Source organism: Chlorocebus sabaeus, chromosome 22 (genome assembly GCF_047675955.1).
Source record: "Chlorocebus sabaeus isolate Y175 chromosome 22, mChlSab1.0.hap1, whole genome shotgun sequence".
NCBI lineage: Eukaryota > Metazoa > Chordata > Mammalia > Primates > Cercopithecidae > Chlorocebus > Chlorocebus sabaeus.
Window position 1 is genome coordinate 76,165,263 of NC_132925.1, and position 23,585 is coordinate 76,188,847.

Genomic DNA, 23,585 nt, shown 5'->3' on the forward strand with positions numbered 1-23,585 from the left:
CTAATAGAGTGTAAGCTTCTTAACATACAGCCTGTTTTTGCTTTTTATTACTGCATTCCCAGTGGCATGCACATTCCCAGTGGCATGACGGGTGCACAAGAAGTCCTAGAATGGTGGAATGAATGAACGAACCTCACTGGGCTCATGAAACAAGGACAGGGTGACAGATTGGAGGCACTGTGCATTTAACCCTTGTTCATTCTGTCATTGTTAAAACCAACCGGGTTCTACTGTTGTAATTGTCCATTGTCCAGCCAGCATTGTATGCAATAACTTTATTAACGTCAAATAGATATCACAATATGGTTTTATCCAACGGGATTCAGAAACTGGTTACAGATATCATCTAAGACACAAGGCTGTTTTGTGCTAAAATGCTTCCAACATCACCAATCACACGACGAGTTTATACATCAATAACAACTTTTATCTGGAAATACAGATGCTCAGCTTGCCCTCTCTATTGGGTCCTGGTGTTTCAACTGAGTTAAAACGAGGAGTGAAGATTGGCATTTTCTTGATTACGAATACATTCTGGAGAATATTTCATGAGAACCCTCTTTGGGATACAGAGTGGCATATGGAAGCCATTTTTAATTTATGGACTACACTCAAATCAGAATTGGTAAGTTTAGCTGTGACTTCAGAATTTTTAATAATTACATTGAGGAACATATTAGCTTTACAAATAAACAGGATTTAAAAGTGTAGCTGGTAGTAGAGGTTCTACAGAATATTCTTTATAAATAAATACTTCAGCAAGGCATATCTTGACTATGGTATCTATATCTGCATCTCCATTATTCTAAGAAAACAACACTCCATAAACACAAAGAATTATTGGGCCATGTTATTTATGGTCCACAAGATAAGAGCCACAAAAACACCATAGAAGGTTACAAGAATGCAAATATTTAGCTAAGTAAATAGAATAAATGTTGGGCAGTTATCATATGTAACACTAAATGTCTAACAATAGGAGAAAAGAAAAACTCAAATCTTAATTACAATGCATTCAGAACTTGGGTAAAGCCAGAGAGACAAATTTGCAAAGTATACAAGGTAGTGAATATATTCCTATAAATATCCACTTGACAAATTCATGGTGCAAACCAGAAAATTTTCATAAACACAGTTCAAATGTTCATTTTGTGAGAAAATGCTTATTCATGCACTTAAATCATGTGAGCATTGATTTATCACGTAAAAAAAAACCAGAATAATTTTCTGAAACAAATAACTTAGAGACTCATTGTCCTATAAGACCTAAAACTAAAAAAAAATAAGACATGCATGTTGTGATACACCAAATTGTCTTCTAGAAATTATTATAACATCTTTCACATCAAAATGCATAAGAAAACTCAGTGCTATTCAATTTACTTTATGCATATTACATACTAGAGACTTTAAGCTACAAAATACTTCTACTACTTTAACACACATACAAAATGACCATGAAAATATCTGTATATATAACAAGGTACTCTCCAATTAGCAATCTATGATGAATAATATATCTCCTCATGTCATCTCATCTCTAAGTGTCATTTATCACAACCCAGGACTTTCTGCCTTAATGAAGACTAGAGATCTCTGATTTACATTCAATACTCTCTGCATTAATAATTGATTGAAACTCTTAAAAAATTCTTCTGCCACTGAAATGGAAGGTGGTGAGGTGATCTCCGGAAGAATGCAAATGCTACTCTGTTAAATCTGATTGGTAAAGGAAGTGGGGCCAGTAGGCTGTTGGCCAAACTCATCTGAGGATGGCCCCAAACTCGCCTGCTGACTGTACCCACTGCTTGACCCATAGCTGTCTTGGTTGTAACCACCTTGATTATAGCTGCTGGAGTGCTTCTCCATCGGATCTGAAAGATATCTCTGTCCCGAAGAATGCCAACCGGTCTCCTTGAAAACAAACCATATGTTTCCAGCCCAGAGAATAAAGTTCAAGAATCCAAAGACCTGAAGGAGAATCAAAGCCAATGAATTGATAGACTAGACAAAAACCCAATAAAAATTTCAATTTTGGAAATTCCTTCACAATACAAAAGATCACTTTTCACTTTAATGTTGAGTCCTCTTCCAAGTTTTCCATTTGGAACTGGTATTTCATTTAGAATATTTGACCTTTATTAGATGCACTACATGTCAGGCACTACATAAAGGGCTTTCTGTGTATCAATTCCCTGGGTCTAAAAATCAGCCTAAGAAAAAGTTGCTATTGTCATACCCATATTAAAGATGTGGAAATCTTGTCTAAGGGCATGTGGCTTGCTGAGTAGTAGATCTGGGATCCAAACCCTGCTCTGGCTCCACAACTGGAACCCTTACTTAAGGCATCATTTATTCTCCAAATAAAGTACCCTTCATGGTGTGTAAGATATTTCCAGATGGCATAGGGCTGAGAATTTTCACTTTAATAATGGTGCATTCATTTATAAGGCTTTCTTCTCTTTATGGTTAGAGATACTGCTTTTGCTTTTCCATTTATTGCAATCATATAAAGAATGTGAGTCAATTAAAATATAGGATAAGCAATGGTACAGGTGATGTGCAAATAAACATATTCATGATAGCATATTGAGAGGTTGACTGTTTGAATAATTGCACTTTCTGTGCCTCTCACAAGGATAAGTGAATGCTGAAACCAGACTATGAACAAAGTGCAGGTTTCAGAGAAATACAAAATATTTTCATAAGAACTGGATGTGAAACTTTCCTATGGAAATTCCTCCTACTCTCCAGGAGGGTGTCGGTGAGTCAGAGGACTGGGTGTTTCTTCCCCAGGGCCTAAGGTTTGATGGAAGCAGAACTGTTTGCTGTTGCATGAGGCCCAAACAGAAGTCCTCATTCCGTGGCTTGTTCTGCAGCCTTTTCCAAGGCTGGTTGATTGACTTGGGAATTAACCACAGGCAGTCTATTTTAATAACCCCCCTAATGGAGACAGGTAACAGTAGTATAATGCAAAGCTGTGATAACATTAAAGTATATTTAGTCACCACCCCCTAGCACGATGCTGACCAATCAAAATGGACTTGGGCAGTGGCCACCGTCCTGGAGTAGGGTGCTGGAAGTCCTTTGCTGGATCAAAATTTATCCCTTGGTTTCTGGACAGTGAGATGATCCATAGTGGCTTATGAGTAGTGGTGACAGAGGGGACACTGGTGTAGTCAAGAAGCTGGGCCTTAGAGACTTGGAGCTGAAACTATCAAAATATTTCAATATTTTAGCAGCACATGAATGGAATCTTAGTCTCAGAGTAATCTCTATAGGCTTTGAAATCAAAGTGCCCTGGGGACTGTAGTTTCTTGACCTGCTACTTGGGACAAGGCATTTATTCTGTAGACTTCGTTTTTGTTTTTGTTTTGTTTCTTGTATGGAATGGAGACAAGGATTCCTTTCTTGGAAGATAGGTGGGAGGATTAAAGAGGGTATGTGTAAAGTAGCTAGACAGTGCTGGACACATTAGCAAATACTTACTAAAGGTAAACTATGTTCTGAATCATTTTCTAAAATATTTCCGTGAATTGTATTTTGCAGACTTTTTCTTTTTCTTTGCTGCAGTATAAATTGAACTGAGGCATAAACAATGAGACCATGTTCTTGAGACAATAGCCAAAATCAAGCATCTAGACCCCCAACTGATCTAATTAAAGACTGGTTTATCCAGACCTCCCTCCTTCTTCCTTCTCTCCTCTTGCATACTCTTTCCTTCTTTTTTACACGAATTGAGAACCTATTTTGTGCCATGCTCTAGGCTACCTGCTGAGGGTGATACAAAACATAAATAGGGTGTAATAGTTGCTCGAACAAAATAAATCAGTTAACTACTGACAAAACTGTAATTTGCATACAGGACCATTTTACCATGTGTGTGGTAACCAGAATATTTTCCATTAAAAGGGGCATCTCGATTAAATTGCACCTTTATAAGTATATGTCAATATATGAGTATAAAAAAATTATCGAAGAGCCTGGGAAACATAGCAAGACCTTGTCTCTCAAAAAAAAAAAAAAAAATTTTAGCTGGGCATGGCAGCACATGCCTGTAGTCCCAGGTACTCAGAAGGGGTACTTGAAAGGCTGAGGCAGCAGTATCCGTTGAGCCCAAGAGTTACAGGCTATAGTGAGCTATGATTGCACCACTGTACTTCCCGCCTGGGTGACACAGCAAAATCCTGTCTCAAAAAAAAAAGAAAAAAGGAAATGAAAGGAAAGGAAGAAAGAAAAGGAGAGGAGAGGAGAAGAGAGGAGAGAGGAGAGGACAGGAGGGGAGGGAAAGGGAGGAAAAGGGAGAGGAGGGGAGGGGAGGGGAGGGAAGAGGAGGAAAAATTATCAAGGGATCTTTTCAGGCATGGCTCTGTCCAGGGATGTAATTTTAGCTATTTCCAATCTATTGATCTCTCTCTTTTCCCTGTTACTATTAGGTTTTTAAAAAAGGGATGCTGAAGAAAAACTTATACATCAAGGAAATGCTACTTAAAAGAAAGAAGGTAAACAAGGCATTTCAATGGGCATATTTAAGGAGTACTTATTTTTTTAGTCCAGCATCACAGATCTTTTGACTGGCACATTTTAGGGGCACTCGGGCCCTTGAACTCCTTTTTGCCATTTTGTTGCAACTGAAATTGGGGTAAGAATTTGATTCAAGTTCAGACTTGGGGACGACAGAAAGAGAAATTGAAAGACACTCGATATAACATGCAAAAAAATGGGAAGACAAGATCTAGATTGTCTAAAGAGATGTACTAAGATTTTTAGGAGTGAAGCTGGAGAAGCAGAAGTGGAAATTATGGCTAAAATATTTGTGCTCAGTGAAACTTTGAAAGAAATTGAGTCTAAAAACGATTTCTTCCTCCTCTCTTTAGGCTCTAACACTGTATGACATTTAAGAATGATCATATTTTAGTAGCCGTTTTCAGTTGACACGTATTGAGCATTTGCCATAAACTGGGCATGATGCTAAGTATTTATTTAATAGATTATCTCACTGAATTCGTTCAACAGTATTGAGGTCTGTTGTACAGTTATCCCCATTTTGCAGATGATAAAACTAAGGATTAGAGAGTTTACCTCAGCTCCCAATATTTGTAGTATCTGGATATCTTACCTACATTTTAGTGTTACTGTAAAATTATAGGTGCCAAAGTGCTTTGAAGATAGTAAATTTGTTACCAAGGTAGAGAATATGATTATTATTTCCTGATTCATTTACTTGTAGAAGTCATTTATTGTGGTACGTGTCTGGTTCCTACTCCAAAACCTATGTTTGCTCAGCAAAGTGTGTTCTCTGAGCCATGTTTCTACTACATTCACCAAACCCTCTATTCATAACTGATGAGACTCAGGTGGACATCTGGCCTAAGGTGGGCTAAAAAGATTCTCTCTACCAGAAATTTGCAATTGGACTTGAGTGATTTTTGTTCAGTCCAAGCTGTTTCTTTAAAAAATACTTATAAACTTAAAAACTGTAGAGTGGCTATCTTCTGCTGTATGGATGAAAAAAAAAAAAAAAGAAATGAAATTTCATCTGAAAAGAGAGAATAATGAACAAACATGCAGAAAGGGACAGGGACACAGAAAGAAAGAGAGATGGGAGATGGAGGATGAGAACTGTCCAGCTTCCTGACAGTCTTCCAGTTCTTGACTGCTGGGTTCTGCCCTGGGAAGACACACTTTTGATGTCTTTCCAACTATTTTCAGTTTTTGCATAAGCTAGCTCAATATGATTTGAAGCCAAACCATTTGTAATAAAAATATTGTGTTTTGGTTGATTCATGTCCTTTCCCCTGCTTTTGGTAATAGAAATCTGATTTTCTTTGCAGAGCCAAGTTTCAGTCAAATGGCTTGAGCTCTCTCCTGGTACTTTGCATTTTGAGCAGAGCAATGCAAGGTTAGGTAAAACTTTCCACTAATGGCAACTCTAAGCAACAATTATTTGGTACTGAACATCTAGAACTCTCATTCTGCTCTAGATTCTGCTCTTTCTAGAACCTGTTTCTTCAGGTTTCATCAAGTTGTATGAGCTACTTAATATCCTTCCAAAATTTTTTTTCCTGTTGTAGCTAGAGTCAGCTTTGATTATTCGGATGCATATAAACATTGGTACCAGAAGTGGACTGCAAAAACAGATTTTAGGGATATGAGGATTGGTTTGCCTTAGCCAGTTTGAATTGAGTTTTCTGTCACTAGGAGCTGGAAGACTGTTAACTGATACGGATACATCACTGCAACACCACTGGACCTATCCTTTCACACACATCACATTATTTGGTTTCAATTCACTCTTTATTTTGGTTTTAGGAGACACATCACATGTTTTTCATTCATAATTTCTATCTTTTAGTCTAAAAATTATTAGATATATCAGAAGTGGAATTAGAAGAAACATGCAGAATGTCATAATTTATTGGGAGATTAATTATTAAACTGATAAACATACCAAGCAATTTTATCTTTGTCCTGTTATATTTTGAGATCAGTGTTGTAATAGCTTTAATTAAATACTGTCTATAAACAAACTACAAAAGTATAAGTAAATATGGTAATGTATACCTCAAAGTATTCATTTACAAGTGTGGTCAGCAATGAATAAAAATGATTGTGAGACCCTAATGCAGAGTTTATTTTCATGGTTACTATCTCACCAAAGCAGAAATCACAGTCCAGTCACAGTAGCAACCCTTTTTCTCTTCTTAAGTGCCTTCCTAGATTGAATTTCAGAAAGCTGTAGAAACACAGGTTAATCTTGAAGCAAAGATAATTATTTCTAGGGTGTGCTAAAGAATGTTCTTTCAGCAAACACTGCTGAGCCTTCTATTCTTCGATAACTGCTGCTTTTTGCGGCCATTATAGCTTACGTATTGCTCAGATACAGCTTCTTTCTTTGGAATAATACAAGTTCTTACACTTATAAATTAAAAATCCAATTTGGTGTCCCTGCTAACTGTCAGATTTTCTTTTTTCTTGTGAGAGCCATACTCTCGGTGAAAACATTTGACTTTGTTCAACTAATACAGTGCAGCTTTTCTAATGTTATAAAGTAACTAAACCAGAAGCATGGAGAAAATTCAAAAATTACCATAGCTATTATGAGTACTTTTTTACATTATGAATTTCTTTTTTTACCCTACTAGGTCTGTGTATTTTTCTCTAATCAGTTGGGTGTATTCTAACTACATGTAGCTTGAACAGTGTTTTCTCCCCAGGAACTTGTATGGGCCCAACTATTCCTTTTAACTTTTGTCTGGCTTCAACCTTAAAGTTCAGATTTTTTTTTTTTTGAGACTGAATCTCACTCTGTTACCCAAGCTTGGATGCAGTGGCCTGATCTCGGCTCACTGCAACCTCCACCTCCTGGGTTCAAGTGATTCTCATGCCTCAGCCTTCCAAGTAGCTAGGACTACAGGCGTGAGTCACCATGCCTGGCTAGTTTTTCTTTTTCTTTTTTTTTTTTTTTTTTGTATTTTTAGTAGAGATGGGGTTTCACCATGTTGGCCAGGCTGGTCTTGAACTCCTGACCTCAGGTGATCCTCCCACCTTGGCCTCCTAAAGTGCTGGGATTATAGGCGTGAGCCACCATGTCTGGCCAGTGTTCAGATTTTATATTTGCTTCTGGCTTAGAGTTTCAACTGAACTGTCACCCAAGCAGCAGCTGCCAATACCTGCTGGGTTCTTATTAAGAACTCCTTAATTGGCAACATTACAAATGATGGATTCTGACAATAAAACACCTGAGGGCCAAGTGATCATCCTGTACCTGAGGTAAACTATCTCACCTTTTGATTGGCCTAGTTTTGTAGGCAACAATTTTCAAGATGACTTCTGAGATGTTTTTCTTATTACTTTGACTGGCAAACAAAGATATGAACAGTAAAGCACAGATGAAAAGTACTTACCACAGAAGTGTTTAAGCTTGACATAACAGGGCTGTGGACAGCCATGCATTTGTTGGATGGCTGTTTGCAAGCTGACATTAGTAGCAGTACTTCCTTGGGATCTGTTGCAACTTTGACGTCAGACAGTCCTTTTGCCCAAGCTGATGAACCCACCAACCACAAGAACGAAAAGACTACAGTGACAATGAAGTCCTACAGAAACAAACCAGAATAGAAAACGGTAAAAGAAAATGTGAGTTCTAGAAACAAGTTGATTTCTTTATATAACTATTTGGTTTGCTTTTTGGAAAAATTTAAGATCCCATAGCACTGGAACCAGCGAAAACATTTTGAAAAACAAATAAAAGAAAGCTTTATGATATTATATTTATCTTTCTATAAAATAAATATAAATAGTCACATTTATTAAATGCTTACTATATCCCAGGAATGATGCTAAGGACTCTATAACCCACACCTAACATCCCTGTAAGGAATGGTACATCATTCTATTTGCAGATGTCAAACTAACATAGAGAACAGTTGAATAGCTTGTCTGAGACTTCACAGATAATTCGTGATGGCATCAGGATTCAAACCCAGGCAACCTGAATACTGAGTCCAAGTTCTTAACCACCAAGTTGTCGTGATTCCAAACATGTAGACAGATCTGCTAATTGTTTAAGACTCTTGGATGGCAATGTTCACTCATTCATTCATCCATTTGTTCACTTAACAAACCAATGTGTTATCTATATGTTATTGGTTAACCAATGTGTTAACCAATATGGAACTATGTTAAGTGGAAGACAATAAGAGCTGTAATGTTTTTGAGTGCCTGCTATGGGTGAGAGGTTTTGTATAAAATTATTCTTACAATAATCATGTTAGACAGTATTTTTATGCCCATTTTAAAGAGGAGAAAGCTGAGGCCGGGCGCGGTGGCTCACGCCTGTAATCCCAGCACTTTGGGAGGCCGAGGCGGGCAGATCACGAGGTCAGGAGATTGAGACCATGCTGGCTAACACGGTGAAACCCCGTCTCTACCAGAAATACAAAAAATCAGCCGGGCGTTGTGGCAGGTACCTGTAGTCCCAACTACTCAGGAGGCTGAGGCAGGAGAATGCAGTGAACCCGGGAGGCGGAGCTTGCAGTGAGCCAAGATCGCGCCACTGCACCCCAGCCTGGGCGACACTGTGAGACGCCGTCTCAAAAAAAAAAAAAAAAAAAAGGAGAAAGTTGAAACTCACAGATATAAGGTAACATATAGAAAGTGGCAGAGACAGAATTCAAATGTAGGTGTGTCTGGCCCTGAAAATCATCTGCTGTTTGCAGGGGAAAAAAGCTTTTATCCATACCAAACAAAATTTCTAGGATTTAATGGGATGAATGTTTTAGAGACCATCTCCAAACTTCTGATGATGGGGGTTACATCTCACATCCTCTCTCATGACTCTGATGATGGGAGCTACGTCTCTCATCCTCCCTCATGACTCAGATCGGGTGGCAGGTGGGAGAGACTAAGATTGAGACCATTAGAACATACTAGAAAAAATTTTCAGATTGACTATATATATGTTTGACTACAGTAAAAATGTTGCATACTGCTTACCTAAAATAATAAAAACACCGACCAGGAAACAAAAAAAGTAAATCTGATATGGCAACAGAAACAGGCTGCTCTTTTGCTCTTAAAGAAAAATTTGGCATGCATTTGAAAAATTTGGCATGCATTTGTTTCCTGCCCGAGGGCATAGTGCACCTGACTTGCTCTGTTATCTTGCTCTCATGGTGTGGCTGAATTACTTTTCATCATGACCCCATGATCTACACTGAGGGAACTTTTACACTCTAAAGATGCTGTTGTGCCAGACATTTGTTAGGTGTGATCTTTGTGGAGAACGTTCTGGAGGGTCTCACTACTAAGAGTGGCTGAATCTTCTGCAAGTCACTCCATCCAGTGGCTGTTGTGAATTATGTAACTCACCAGTTCACCTTTTTTCATGCTGGCTCTAGAAAATTAAAGGCCAATGTGTGACCCATTCATAGGGTTTTGATGGCATGGGTATTTTAACCCGATTCGTATTTTGTTTTATATTCCCTTTCTTCTTTTTACTTTTCATTTTTATTCAATTACACCTTGGTTTTTAAATGTCCTTATGAGCCTTTCTGAGATGAGGCAGAGGTATAAACAAGCAAACAAATATAATATCTACAGCTGTTTCAACAGTAATACAAACATTTGGAATAAAGAAACTCAAGTGTTGGGTCTGAATTTGAAATTGGAGGAATACCCTGGGGAATAGAATAGGGTACAGAATACCCTGGGGTATAGAAAAGGGGGTCATCTTTGGTGACACAAAATTTAGCATTTCAGATCCAGGTAAACCTGTCTTGATCTCTTTCTAATAGTGGCAAATAAATAACCAGACTGACTGTGTCAAATCATGACTTTCTGTTCATGTTCAATCCGGTAGCTTCATTCATTCATGCTTTTTTTCAAATAGTAATTTTTGAGTAACGTGCAAGTATTGAGAAAGGTCTTATAGAGGATAAAAAAATGCAAAATATGGGCTCTGTTCTCTTGATATTACATATTTGTTAGGGCCCACAGTCACCTTAAAGCATTACCTATAGTATGATGGTTCTCATTATTTATATTTATCATAATTAGAAATAGACTTATACTTAAAAAAGAATAGCCATGTGAAGACCTTGCAATTAGAAATTGGAGAAAACTATGTTAGATTTATTTGTTCAAATAATAATATTCATATGTAACATTTATTGAGTGCTTATTATGTGTCAAGTATTACTCCAAGTTTACATGTTTTGACTCATTTAATCCTGACAACTGCACCATGAAATAGACACCAATCCTGACCCCATTTACAGTTGAGGAAGTGGAGATACCAAGGGGTATAGCCTATGCTCCCAGGCTACAAACCTGTACAGCATGTGAATGTTCTGGATACTGCAAGCAATTGTAACATGATGATGATAAGTATTTGTGTATCTAAACACATCTACACATAGAAAAGGTTCAGTAAAAATATAGTATAAAGGATAAAAAATAGTACACTTCGATAGGGCACTTACCATGAATGGAGCTTGCAGCACTGGAAGTTGAACGTGAAGGCTTAGGACAGACATTACTGTGCACTACTGTAGACTTTATAAATTCTGTATGATTAGACTACACTAAATTAATGTTTAAAATAGAGTGATTATGCTACCATAACATTACGATGGCTATGATGTTACCAGGGGATAGGACTTTTTCAGCTTCATTATAATCTAATGGGACCACCATCACATATTGTTGGTTGATCCATTGTTGACCAAAACACCCGTAATGGGGTACATGACTGTACTAGCATGACCTAAGCAGAAGGCTTGCAGTTAAATCGAATATGGGATAGCTTTTTCATTTGTGTTATTTAATGCCGCGTAATGATCTGCCTTAAACTGTCTTCAGTAGTATCAGAAGTAGACAGCTCACACTTGAGAACTGAATTCCTTCTGATGGTTCAAACAAGAATCCAGTTGTTTACAAATATGATCTCTGTCTGTCTAACAGAGATAGTGTGGATACGGAAGATACATTTTAACATTTACTGCTAGGTTATCATACATACATTAAGCCTTTGAAGACCTTTTCTGCTGGCTTTTCTTGTGTTTATTCCCATAGAGTGAAGAGGCTGCCCTTCAAAATGTGCTTCAGTGTTTCCAAAATGCGCTTATACTTGTGTTCTATGTAGTTCCCATAAAATCCCAAAAATAGTCGGAGGAGGCATCACTGGCCTTATATTACAGAGGAAGAAACTGCAACTAAGAGTATTAAGTGATTTATTTGCCCACAGTTCATTACATGGTTCATAAATGTACTCTGAGCTATTCATCTCATTCGGTACCTAAAGAACTTTGACATGAAACCTGGATATGTTTCTGCAATATATTTTAAGTATCTCTTCAGTGAACCAAGAAACAGCTTCCTCAATCAAGGAAGCAGACTGGTTTCATGTTGGCTGGGTGGTTTGTTTCCATTTAGTTTGTTGCCCTCACTTCTCGTAAGTTGCTGTAAGCAAACGTATTTTTTGCTAAATGTAATTAATAGTATGAATCTGGGTGTCTGGGATCACCCTGGGGTATAGAAAAGGGGGTCATCTTTGGTGACAGAAAATTTAGCATTTCAGAACCAGGTAAACCTGTCTCCATCTCTTTCTAATAGTAGCATAAGCAAATCCACTGGATATTGATAAAAAAATAAACAAATATTCAATTTCTACCTTTTAGTAAAATTACCAATATTTTAATCCAATGACTTTATTATCTGATTTGGTTACTTGATGACTTTGTTATTTATTTCTGTTGCTGACACTTTTATACTGAGAGGCTATACTAGAAAGTGGACAGTCCAGAGAGTCACTCTCATCTGCACTGTAAATGGATCACTTTGCTAATTCAACCTCCAATAATTTTAGAATGACACTATGGATCAGGAAACACAGAAAGCAAATAGCAAGATGGCTGCTCAGCTGGGGGCAGAGCTTTGGACTTGTCTTGGAAGGGAGCTAAAAAATGGCTAGCTAGATAGAACAAGTTTCTGTTCCATCCACTTATGGGATTGTTTCGTTATTTCATTTGAAGTATTAATAATAACGACATCTGACTTCCAGAGAGCACCTACAGTTTTCAACGAAGATCGTATGACTTTCACAACTGTGTGAGGGAGAAGATCATTATATCCATTTTACAGATGAGGAAACTAGATTCAGTGATGTGTCCAAGTTGTCACAAGTAATTGAGATTTGAATTCAGGACATTGGGTTCCCTGTTTAGTGAGTGATTTTTCATTATGCCCAGGTTTTCTGAAGTTTGGGTTGCCTATCCTGGTGGGAACGAGCAATAGACAATATTGCTACAGCCCTACATAGGGAGAAAGGCATTCTCCTTCCCAATTTCCTTTCACTCTGACTAGTAAAGTCTCAGTTGGGTGCTACACTGTTTTCAATGCTTAGTTAACAAGTGCTAATCTTTTAATTTTTTTCGTCAAAGAAAACTGGCTCTAGGCTCAGATCCTTCAAGTAAGCAATGGTATACCTATGTAGCTAGAATACAGCACTGTTCATTTTCTGTTGATGTATGTTTGTCTTCTAACTATGTCAAATAATGTTGGAATTCTATATTCAACAGTGGTCCAGGGTCTTATTCAAAAACACATTGATTTAAATTTTAAAAATGACTTAATTTAAAGAATAATAATTGTGGCCCTGGTGGTAAGAGCAGGGAATGAGAACACCTGAAGAAATCTAATGCAAGCCACAAACAGGAGCTGCATATGTAATTTTAAGCTTTAAAGTAGCCACATTTAAAGAGAGAAATTGATGCAATTAATTATATTAATATATTACATATTAATACAACAAACCCCAATACATCAAAATTATTATTTCATATAATCAATCTAAAATTATTAGTATGCTATTTTACTTATTTGGTACTCTTTGAAATGTGATATGTATTTTACACTTACAGTACATCTTAACTCATAATAACCACATTTCAGTGCTCAATAACCACATGTTACTAGTGCTATCCTATTGGAAAGCATAGTTCTAATCCACAATTAACAAATGGAAGCATATTTATATCCATGGTCAAGTGACAGTGACACCCCTTTTCCTGTTTGGACAATGCCACACTTTCTTTTGGTAGTTTGGTCTGAGATGGTCCAAAGCTAAGTCATCCCACAGCTTAGCTTTGACAAGGCCAGCATGCCTCCCACATTCCTCTTGGCCTATAGAGTTCCATAGTTGGGTTTATATGATCACCCAATTCATTGCCTCAGTGGTCTGGTCTAAAAGCAAATCAGTGTGACCAAAGGGAGGCTTGGGCTCTCTGTGTTGGCAGCCCAGAAAAGGAGGTGGGTGGCCCACAGGGGCAATTCTGCCAAGCATGAGCTGCATTTTGTGTTAGGTGTAGGGGGAAAGGCTGGCTTGACCACTCTGTTAACAAGACATGGCAGGCTGGTGGCTGGTAGATGATGAAATAATGAGGATGAGCGAGGCAAGTAGCAGAACAGTGAAGAGGAAAAGGGAGATGGGGAGACAGGAGGAGAATAGGGAAGAGAAAGTGGAGGGGGAAGGGGGAGTGTAGAGGACTTCGTGTTCGCAAACAAGGTGTTCCCAATAAGTCCTGCTCTTGCAAATGAAGCAGGGCGTTGGGGGCTTGTTTATGTGTAAACATCTTGAAAATCCAGAAAGTCAGGGAAAGGTCAGAAAAACAACAATGTGTCTTGTGACTTGGCAACATTCCACAAACGACTGTATAAAATAAAGCAGAGCGCGCCATTCGAGGCGGCCGCCATGTTTGTCTTGTCTTGTGTCGTCTTGTGTGTTCATTCCTTTGTTTAGGAAACATGCGGACCCCAACAGGGGAGCGTTAGGGGAAGGAGAAGGGGGAGGAAGGGGAAGGAAGTATAGAAAGGGAAGAGAAAGAGGGGAGAGGAATTGGGGACGAGGAGAGTGAGGAGAGGGGAGCATGAAGAAGGGAAAAGGAAGAGAAAAAAGAGGAGGAGGAGGCGGCGGCAGTGTCTGAGAGTAGGAAGAGAGCTCCCAAAGGAGGAGAAAGAAAAGAAAGGAATAGAAGATTCAGAGGTCCCACCACCATCAAGCACTTATCACACACTAGGTACCATGCAAAATGCTTTATATGCACCATTTATTTTACAACAACTCTATGAAGCAGGTATTACTATTATTTGTATCTTATGAGTAAGAACACAAACTCAGTTTCTGGAGGTAAATGGAATGAGTTTAGACCAGATTTGGAGTTTTTGGTCCCAGGAGACCAGTCCCTCTTCTTCCTGACATTGAGTGTGCTTAGACAAATCCCACTAATCCCCTAGACTTTGTAATCTTTAATGACAAATCCACTGGCAAAGTGGCTTAAACCTGCTGGGTGAGCTCTAGATCCCACTGAATGTCAGGCCTGCTCAGGCCTGGTGTTTTAAATAAGCAAAAGGAATTCTCCTGGGGTAAGAGTGGTCAAGCCATCAAGTTTGCTTATCTTTACTAGAGAGGAGAAATTGAAGTCAGAAAGTCTCTGATCATATGCAAATGGCCAGCTCCAAGGAGCCTGGCATGTGAGTTAGGGCTTTTGCATTTTGGATGAGAACTTCCCACCCTGTTTGTCTTTTTGATGGTTATCTCCAGTCTAATAAGCCAAGGACTCTGGGGAGCAGCCGCTTCATTTGCGAAACACTTACTTGGAAAAGTGCCTCTGAATTACCTCTGGTTCACACCCTACCTCAGTTTTTCTTTCGGACATCCAACAGCTGGAGGCTCCACATTTATCCCTTACTGGGGGTCTCTGTGCCTCCTCCGAGCATGGTTTTCTCTGAGCTCAGGCAGAGCTCTCTGCAGGAAGAGGCCCACAGAAGTGGTAAGGGACAGAAAAAACCAGGCTGGCTATATTTTCAATGTTGTAGCTGGAATAAATTTCAATTAATATCATTGTTGTTATATTTTTAACTGGGGAGGTAGCAGTTTCTAAGGAGATGATTTTGTGACACCTTCAAGAGATGATCATGATGAAAATGATGATAGTGATCATGGTGGTGTTGGTAATGGTCATGATGATGACAGTTGCCAACACTTAGAGAACACTTATTGAAGTTTTACATACATTTGCTTCTTTAATTTCCCAACAACACTTTCGGGGTAGGTACTATTGTAATCCCATTTTATAGTTGGGATAAATTACTTAAACCCAGTTTGAAAGGTGCACAGCCAGGATTTCAACCGAGGGAATTTGACTCCACAATCTATGTTCTGAATCTTATAAAAACACAATTGCTTTTAGAAGGCCATGATTGTTTAGGTTCATAACAAAAATTAAGCAGGGATACAAACATGGCTATCATTTATCTGTTACTGTGTATCATACACTGTGCATTCCATGCATTATTCGTTTAATTCTCATAATGACACTTTGAGGTGACTATTACTGACTGTATTTTACAGGTGAGAAAGTCAAGGTTCAGAAAGATTAAGTGATTTGCTAGACATCTCAGAGTTACTAAGCTGCTGGACTTTGGTTGCAACATAGGTTTGTTAAGCTCCAAAGTCTGTGTCTCTCACTGGAAGGTGAACCTCATTGTATTGAATGAAGGTCTACCATATATAAGGTATGATGCCTTATCTATTCCACCTCATTTCATCTTCACTGCAACCCTGCGAAGTAGCTGTTAGGTTTTCTATTTTACAAATGAAGAAGGAAAGGCTCAGAGAAGTCAAGTAAGTAGAGAGGTTGGGTACCAAACTCAGGTCTGTTTGACTCCAAATCCCATTGATTTTTTCGTTTGTCCATTGCTGTTTCTGTCTCTTTTCCCAGTCATCTGTTCACACTTTATTATCTTCTCTGCTATGGGCTGGGTACTGTTCTAAAGATGGAAGAGAGTGGGGGAGACCAGCCAAGGGAGATCTGTTCTCCTCCCTCCAGTGGCCTATATCTTTCCAATCTCTACACTGCCTGAGTTGCTTCATGTAAGAACTGTAAGATACACTATTGTCACACTGCCAATTAATCAGGATTTTGCAAAAAGAGAGATGTAGTGGAAGCTGATGTTCTTCTGTTACAAGGCCCGGGTAATAATCAATCATCTTGTTTTATGCATGAAGAATCTGGCTGATGCTTGAGAATCAATGTAGAGTTTCATTGCTTTTTCCCCGAAGTTATATTTTGTTATGATTGACATACTGCACTTTTTCTTTTCTAGACTGCTCCCAGAGAATTTTATCAATTAATCTGTGGTTGCTCAGCTGTAGAACAGATACTTTCTATTTCTTGTTTTTAACTTTTCTTGTGAAAAGAAGATTTTTAGATCCCCTGCATCTCTCTATTTCAGTTACAGGCAATTGATTTTATAATCCTGGTGCAAGAGGGAGGTATTCCTGGCTGTTTGGTGAACTCCGAATAGATGCAAAGTCTTTACTAGCTTTCTGCAATAGTATCATAAATCACATGTTAAAAACACTCCTCAAAACCTGATTTAATTTTCCATTGATCCCACCTAATCTTTTCATTACAACTAGCACAAATCTTTCAAAGCAAGTTAATAGTAACATTAGCAAATTAATAGCTGTTCAAGATAAATTAATAGTATTAGTAGTAGCATTAATATTAACAGCTCTATTGATTCTATGTTTACCATGGGTCAGGTGCTGTGCTAAACCCTTTACATTCATTATTCTGCTTGATCTTTGTTGAAAATCTTTTATGTTGGTCTTATTATATATAGGTTTTTAGAATAGGAATTATCACATAGTGGTTAAGTCTGCAGTCTTTGAGATCAGGCAGTCCTGAAGTGGAATCTCAATTCTTTCTAAGTAGCCCTAGAACCCAATGAAGCCTCAGTTTTCCAACTGTAAAAAGGGGCAATAATGAGATACATTTTCATAGTATTTTTGCCAAGGATAAAAGAAGTAATGCAATAAAATGCTTAGCCCAGCTCCTGAAAGTTCACTCTATTAATTAGTCTTGATACAGGAAATTCAGCAACATATTATAGCCAAAAATACAATATAGAAAAGTATATAGGCATTATCCAGTGGGTTTTGATGGCCAAATACATTAGGTGGGTTTACTCATTTACTTAGCAAATCTTTATTGAGAATCTACTAGGTGCCAGGTCTTGGAAATATGGTAGTTAATAGAAACAGACATGGTCCTAGTACTCATTCTGGTAGAAGAGAGAGCTGTTAATCACAAAAGAATGTATAATTGCATATAGTGATAATAGCTTTGTAGGAAAAGGATTTGGTGTTTTGGAAATTTAAAAATCAATAACTGGGGAGTACTGACCAGCCTAGGGAGTCAGAAAGTGACACAGATGTGGTTGTATCCAGGATCTTTTTAGGTTTCGTCCTTGGATGGTTCTCAAAGCAGATTCAGGACTCACATTGAATAATAAATACAACACAAAATGGCTTATCTGGAAGGCCTACGAATTGGCCTCTAGAGGGAGTGTTGGACTCCTCTTTACTACCTGCTTGTTCCTTTCCTAGGAAAAATGCATGTTGATACCGGGTTGGCCAGGACTAAAGACTTCTTGGGCTATTTGCTGGAGAGGTAGGTATTAGTGTGAGGAGAAGACTGCTTATTTCTTGGGAATTTTGGTGGTTCACATGGCTGCTGAGACTATTGTCTCTCTATACTTGTCCACCTGCAACCCTATCCCTCTTAGAAAGACAAGCGATAAACAAGGTGAGTCCTAGGGGTAAAGAGATTTGGGGTGGATCCATTCACACAATTCAATGTTTTTAGAAGAGTACTCCTGCCTTTCTGGACCCTAGTCCCCTAGCAATTTGCTAGGAAAGCTTAGGAAAGCAATGAGGGTTGTTGAGTGTTTCTAAATGAATTACTATCTCATATAGGAAATAGCATCCTTTCCAAAAAATTGGTTATTGGTTTTGACACATCCATCAGTAAGTGTGGAAATAAATAACAAGCCCAAGATCCTAGACCAGAGGTGAGGCAACTGTTAAAACCAGGCTGAATGTCTTAAAAATAATTGGGAAAAGAATAAATTTGTGTAATTAGTCAAAGGTCAGTCTGAAAATTTGGGAATGCTTATTGAATACCATATCAATCTTTCTTATGTTTATGCATTTTTTTAGCACTTCCAAAATATTTTGGGGGCTGCCATTGAATCCGCTAGATGAAAATGCTAAGATTTAGTTAATTAACAACTAGCCTTATCTACTCGACACAAAACATCTGGGCATTATAAACATAGCTGGAAAACACCAGATATCAGGCAGCATATAAATGAAACTTTTGGAGGAATTGTAGCTTACAGGAGACACGGTGGAAGACTGGAGTCAGAAGCAACCAGACTTGAACTTCATCTCTCACATGTACCCTGGACTACAATGTTTTCTCATCAACTGAACAAAACTACTCCCTCACTATTTGTTCTTTTGTATCTATACAAACCATCTGTGAAGGTAAATTCCAAGACATGTGTGTATTGACAGTCATATATGTATATATGTGATATCACACAAACAGACACAAACTTATTTTTTTTAAAAAAACAGATAACACAACACCTTTTGTTCTCTATACAATGGCAGATAGTAGAAGCATGGATAATTAAAATATTATACAATTCAAACTAATTTTTAAATTTTTCTAAGTATGTTGAACTTACCCCACCAGTAACCTATATTTGAAAATGGATATGTTCTATGGGAAATTTTTTCAAGCAACTACACTGAGAAATTTTGAGAAAATGACTGTGCATGGTTGCAGTTGCACCTATCTGTAGTCCCAGCTGCTCAAGAAGCTGAGACGGGAGGATCCCTTGAGGCCTGGAGTTGGAGGCCATGGTGCGCTATAATTGCACCTGTGAATAGGCACTGCTCCAAAGTAATCCAACAATTACCTCAAGGGTACCTAAATTACCTCAAGGATACCCTATCTCCAAATTAAAAAATAAAACAAAACAATAATTGATCAATCAATCAATTGCTAGCAGGCCTTTCAAGTGCTACCTTCTGAGTCAAGTAAGATCCTCTCTGAACTTTGCTTTATGTTCTTTGCAAACACCTTCCCCCAAACCAGAAAGAATTACACATCTTTCTCCTCCAGAATTATATAATATTAGGGTGGGAAGAAACTGCTGATATAAATTCAGGCTGGCAAATACTCCTTTGAAAACATAATCCTATTATTAACTTACTATTCTACACTACTGGTAATCTCCCAGAAAGGACATGGAAGAGTTGGTATCTGTGGCTGGAAATAATGCAGTGAAGAAGTCAACCTGATGATGGATTTTAAAGTTCTCTGGGCTTCAATATTCAAATCTGTAACATGGGTCAGGAGTCCTTCCCTTATAGGGTCATTGTGAGGATTAAAATTAAATACAAATGTTAAGCATGGAGACTGGAATATTTTAGTCGTTGCATTAAAGATTGTGATGATGATGGTGAAGACAGTGCAGTTGTCAAGTGACATGGCCTTATTTGGTCATGGCCAGTGATATTTGACCATGAATTCAACTGAAATAAGTTTTTTTTTTTTTCCTTCAAACTGGATTCTGATGTTAATTTGAAAATAGGATCACTCTGTTGAGGTTAAATAATTATGGCCCAAACTTTTCCAACCTAAAGTGTTAAGTTACTGGTTCTTTGTAGGTAGAGCTTCAAACCTATTTGGCAATACCTAGGTATCTAAGGGTATAGGTGGAGTTTGCGCGTGTGTGAATATTTCATTTGGTTGCAATACGTGATTGGAAAAGAACTTGGGTGACAGTGTAAAGACATGCAGGGCCATTTGAAGTTCTGTGTAGGAGAATGAACCGTTAATGTGATCAAGGAATGCTGTGATCATATTGCTACATTGCAAAAAGCACTGTAAGGTCCTTGGGCATAGGACTGTCTTAATCACCTGTGTCTCTAGTGCCTAGCCAGATATCTGCTGTTAGTAAATTCATATATATATACACACACACACACACACACTCTCTCTCTCTTACATTGAATCTACAAGAAGAAAGGGAAGACATTTTACATTTAGTAGAGACGCTTAAAGGAAAAATCATCAGGCCTCAAATTTTGGCATGTTTCTTAAATTCCCTCAAGGATACAAGAAACTCATAATGAAGATAATTCAATGACTGAGGATAGGGATGGAAGAAGGTTTTTTAAAAATATGTTTTTATTATTTTTTCTTTGTTTATGGGTTTTCCCTTGTATGCCCTTTTAAGTGACTAAATTTGAAGATTCTGGCATGATTTTAGAATAGGCATATTTTTACTGCATTTGACCTTTGGCAATTCTGAAAAATTGTCTGTTTGGGGGAAGGATTGTGACTATATTTCACACTCACTCCCACCAGTTTTTTTTTTTTTTTTTTTTTTTTTTTTTTTTTTTTTTTTTGCAAATGAGCAAGCGGCATTTACACAGTTAGGTTCATGAAAAGAGCTGCTATTTTTTAAGCATTCCTTATGCCTTTCTAGAATTGAAGACCCATTATTCTGTCATATATCAACCCATCTGTCAGCCTGCAACAGATGGTTAAAATGAAGAACTTCTCAAATACCAAGGAGGAAATTATTCTGTGCTTTACCATCTACAGCTTAAATTCAGTCTGACTTCAAAATATTCCTTTGCCACTTTCCCACTTATCATGTGAAGTGGAAAGTGAGAAAAAAATATTGCATTTGAATTACAAATTAGAAGCCATTCCTCAAGAAGATGACTAGTGGATTCATAGATGTTTTTATTCTGACAGATGGAAGGAGAAGATAGACCTGGGTTCTAGTCTGTTATGTTACTTCTTAGGCACATAGCCTTTGGCAATAGATTTGACTTCATAGGCTTTTATTTCCCCAGTTGAAATAATAAAGAATTTATACCTTGTCTTAGAGGGTTATTGCAAGAATTAAAAAGTAATAGATAATCTTCTAGGGTGATATCTTGCACAACTAGGCATTGGATAAATGACAGATATCATTATTTTCACCATCAGTTCTCCCCTTTTGTTCTTGTCCACTATTTCCTAAAAATTATTCCAGATAAAGGATTCTGTGTCTCCGGTATGCAAGATTTGAACAGGTGCTTAAAGAAAAAGTGAGAATTTGTGGATAAAGCTGACGTGTGTGTGTCTGTTTCTCTGCAATGTGTAGTGTTATACAGTGCAACCCACCAAAATGTTGTGTTGTTGTTTGGTATGTATGTGTGTGGAGGTGGGGAGGGATATACAGAAGGAAACATGTAACTGAAATGCTATTGCCTTCTGGGGGCACGCATGCTTTTCGTAAATCTGAGAGTACCAGGGACTTCTGTCCAGTCCCTCCCAAAGAAAGTGATCATATATTTTCTTGGTTTTCATTTCAGTCTGGATGAAAAAATATTTGTAATTTTTACTCTGTCTAGGCATAAATAGTAATTGAATCATAGCTTATGTTCCATGCTTTATTTAGATGATTTGACTTATTTTTGTCAGTTCTATCATATTTCCAATACATAACTGTTAGAATTTCACATTCACAGTTTTTTTGCAGTGGGAAATTTTGGGAGTGTAGGCTCCCTGCCCCCAGAATTATTCTTTTGTAAATGCTGCTGTGTATGGTGGGAGATAAGGGCAGGCCTGAACATTTTAAGAAGCAAGATGTGTCCTAGAGAAGGACTCTTTGACTTTGTGCACGACAAAACTTCCGGACATCTTGTTGAAATGCAGATTCCAATTCAGTAAGTCTGGAAGAGGGTCTGAGAGTCTGCATTTCTAACAAGCTTCTAAGTGATGCCAGTGCTGTCACTGGACATACTTTGAGAAGCAAATCCTAGCCTGTGAGGAAACCTCCTCCATAAAAACTTCCCAGTCTACTCCAGAATCCACTACTATCTGTGGTCCCATTTGCATACATTGCCATTCTGTCTCATTTGCATTTAAGTAGGTCTCATTCTGCCAGTTCAACTTGAAAATAACTCTATTCCTACTTTCCCTCTTTTGATATTTATTGGGTAATTTTTATATACCAGGTATTGTGCTAAATATTACCCATGGACCCGATTTCAACCCAGCTTCTCACTTAACGTAAATCCTGAGCCACATGACTGTATCTCCCTAATACACAGAGCATCTTCCCCCTTTCCTCACATGTCTATGTTTCCAATCGCAAACCCAGACCATGCTTGGTTTATTGATGGCAGTTCCTCTAAACCCAGTCAAATCTTGCCAGCTAAAGCTGGTTATGCTATTGTGTCTCATACCTCTATTACCGAGGCTGCTGCACTTCCTCCCTCCACTACTTCCCAACAAGCTGAACTGATTGCTTTAACTCGTGCACTCTCTCTTGCCAAAGGAATGCACATTAACATTTATAGTGACTCCAAATACGCTTTCTACATCTTCCATAACCATGCTGCCATTTGGGCTGAAAGATGTTTTCTCACCACACAAGGCTCTTCCATTATCAATGCCTCTCTAATAAAGGCCCTTCTTAAGGCTGCTCTCCTGCCAGTCAAGGCTGGGGTCGTTCATTGTAAAGGACACCGGGAACCAACTGATCTTACTGCTAAAGGAAATGCCTATGCCAACAGGACAGCAAAAGAAATAGCAAATGCCTCCACACCCACAAATATTCCAGCCCTCACTCCAAAAGACCAGTATTTTTCTTTCTCCTCAATCACCCCCACCTATTCCTCTTCTGAAAACCTGCTTTACCAGTCTTTTCCAACTCAGGGCAAGTAGTTCTTAGATCATGGAAAATTCATCCTTCCTCACCTTAATCCAGGAGACAAAGATTATTTTACTTATTATCTCTCCTGAATAGGATCTGCATTCAGAACGATTGGGCTTTTCCATTCAGACCACCACGCACACCTATGGGGAAAGGGTAATATAATAGATCATTGGCTTAACAACGGGGAATCCTATTCATGTGATAGAAAATGGGGACGAAAGGCTTTGGTACATAAAACATTATTCCTTCCTTGGCCTAAAAACTCATCGCCACCTACATTAAAAGCTAATATGCCTGATTACTGTTTTTAGAGAACTTATTTTATTAGGGTAGTTCCAAGCTCAAAAATATGCTAACTGGCACCTTATTAGCTACATAAAAATGCGCCCTAGACCCTAAACTTACTGGACTAACTCATTATAAAATTTTCTTTAAAGTGT

General features: G+C 38.1%; 1 protein-coding gene across 2 annotated transcripts in view; it reads right to left on the reverse strand.

Annotated features, from left to right (window-relative positions):
* Positions 1-260: 260 nt before the first annotated feature.
* SYNPR (synaptoporin) overlaps positions 261-23,585 on the reverse strand; it is a 332,629-nt gene continuing 309,304 nt past the window's right edge. For both annotated transcript variants that reach the window (XM_007984863.3, XM_007984864.3), the window contains 2 exons: positions 7,908-8,099; positions 261-1,971 (listed from right to left, as the gene is read on the reverse strand). In XM_007984863.3, the coding sequence (XP_007983054.1) occupies positions 1,714-1,971; positions 7,908-8,099 (450 nt within the window). In that variant the 3' untranslated portion in view covers positions 261-1,713. The remainder of the gene's footprint in view (positions 1,972-7,907; positions 8,100-23,585) is intronic.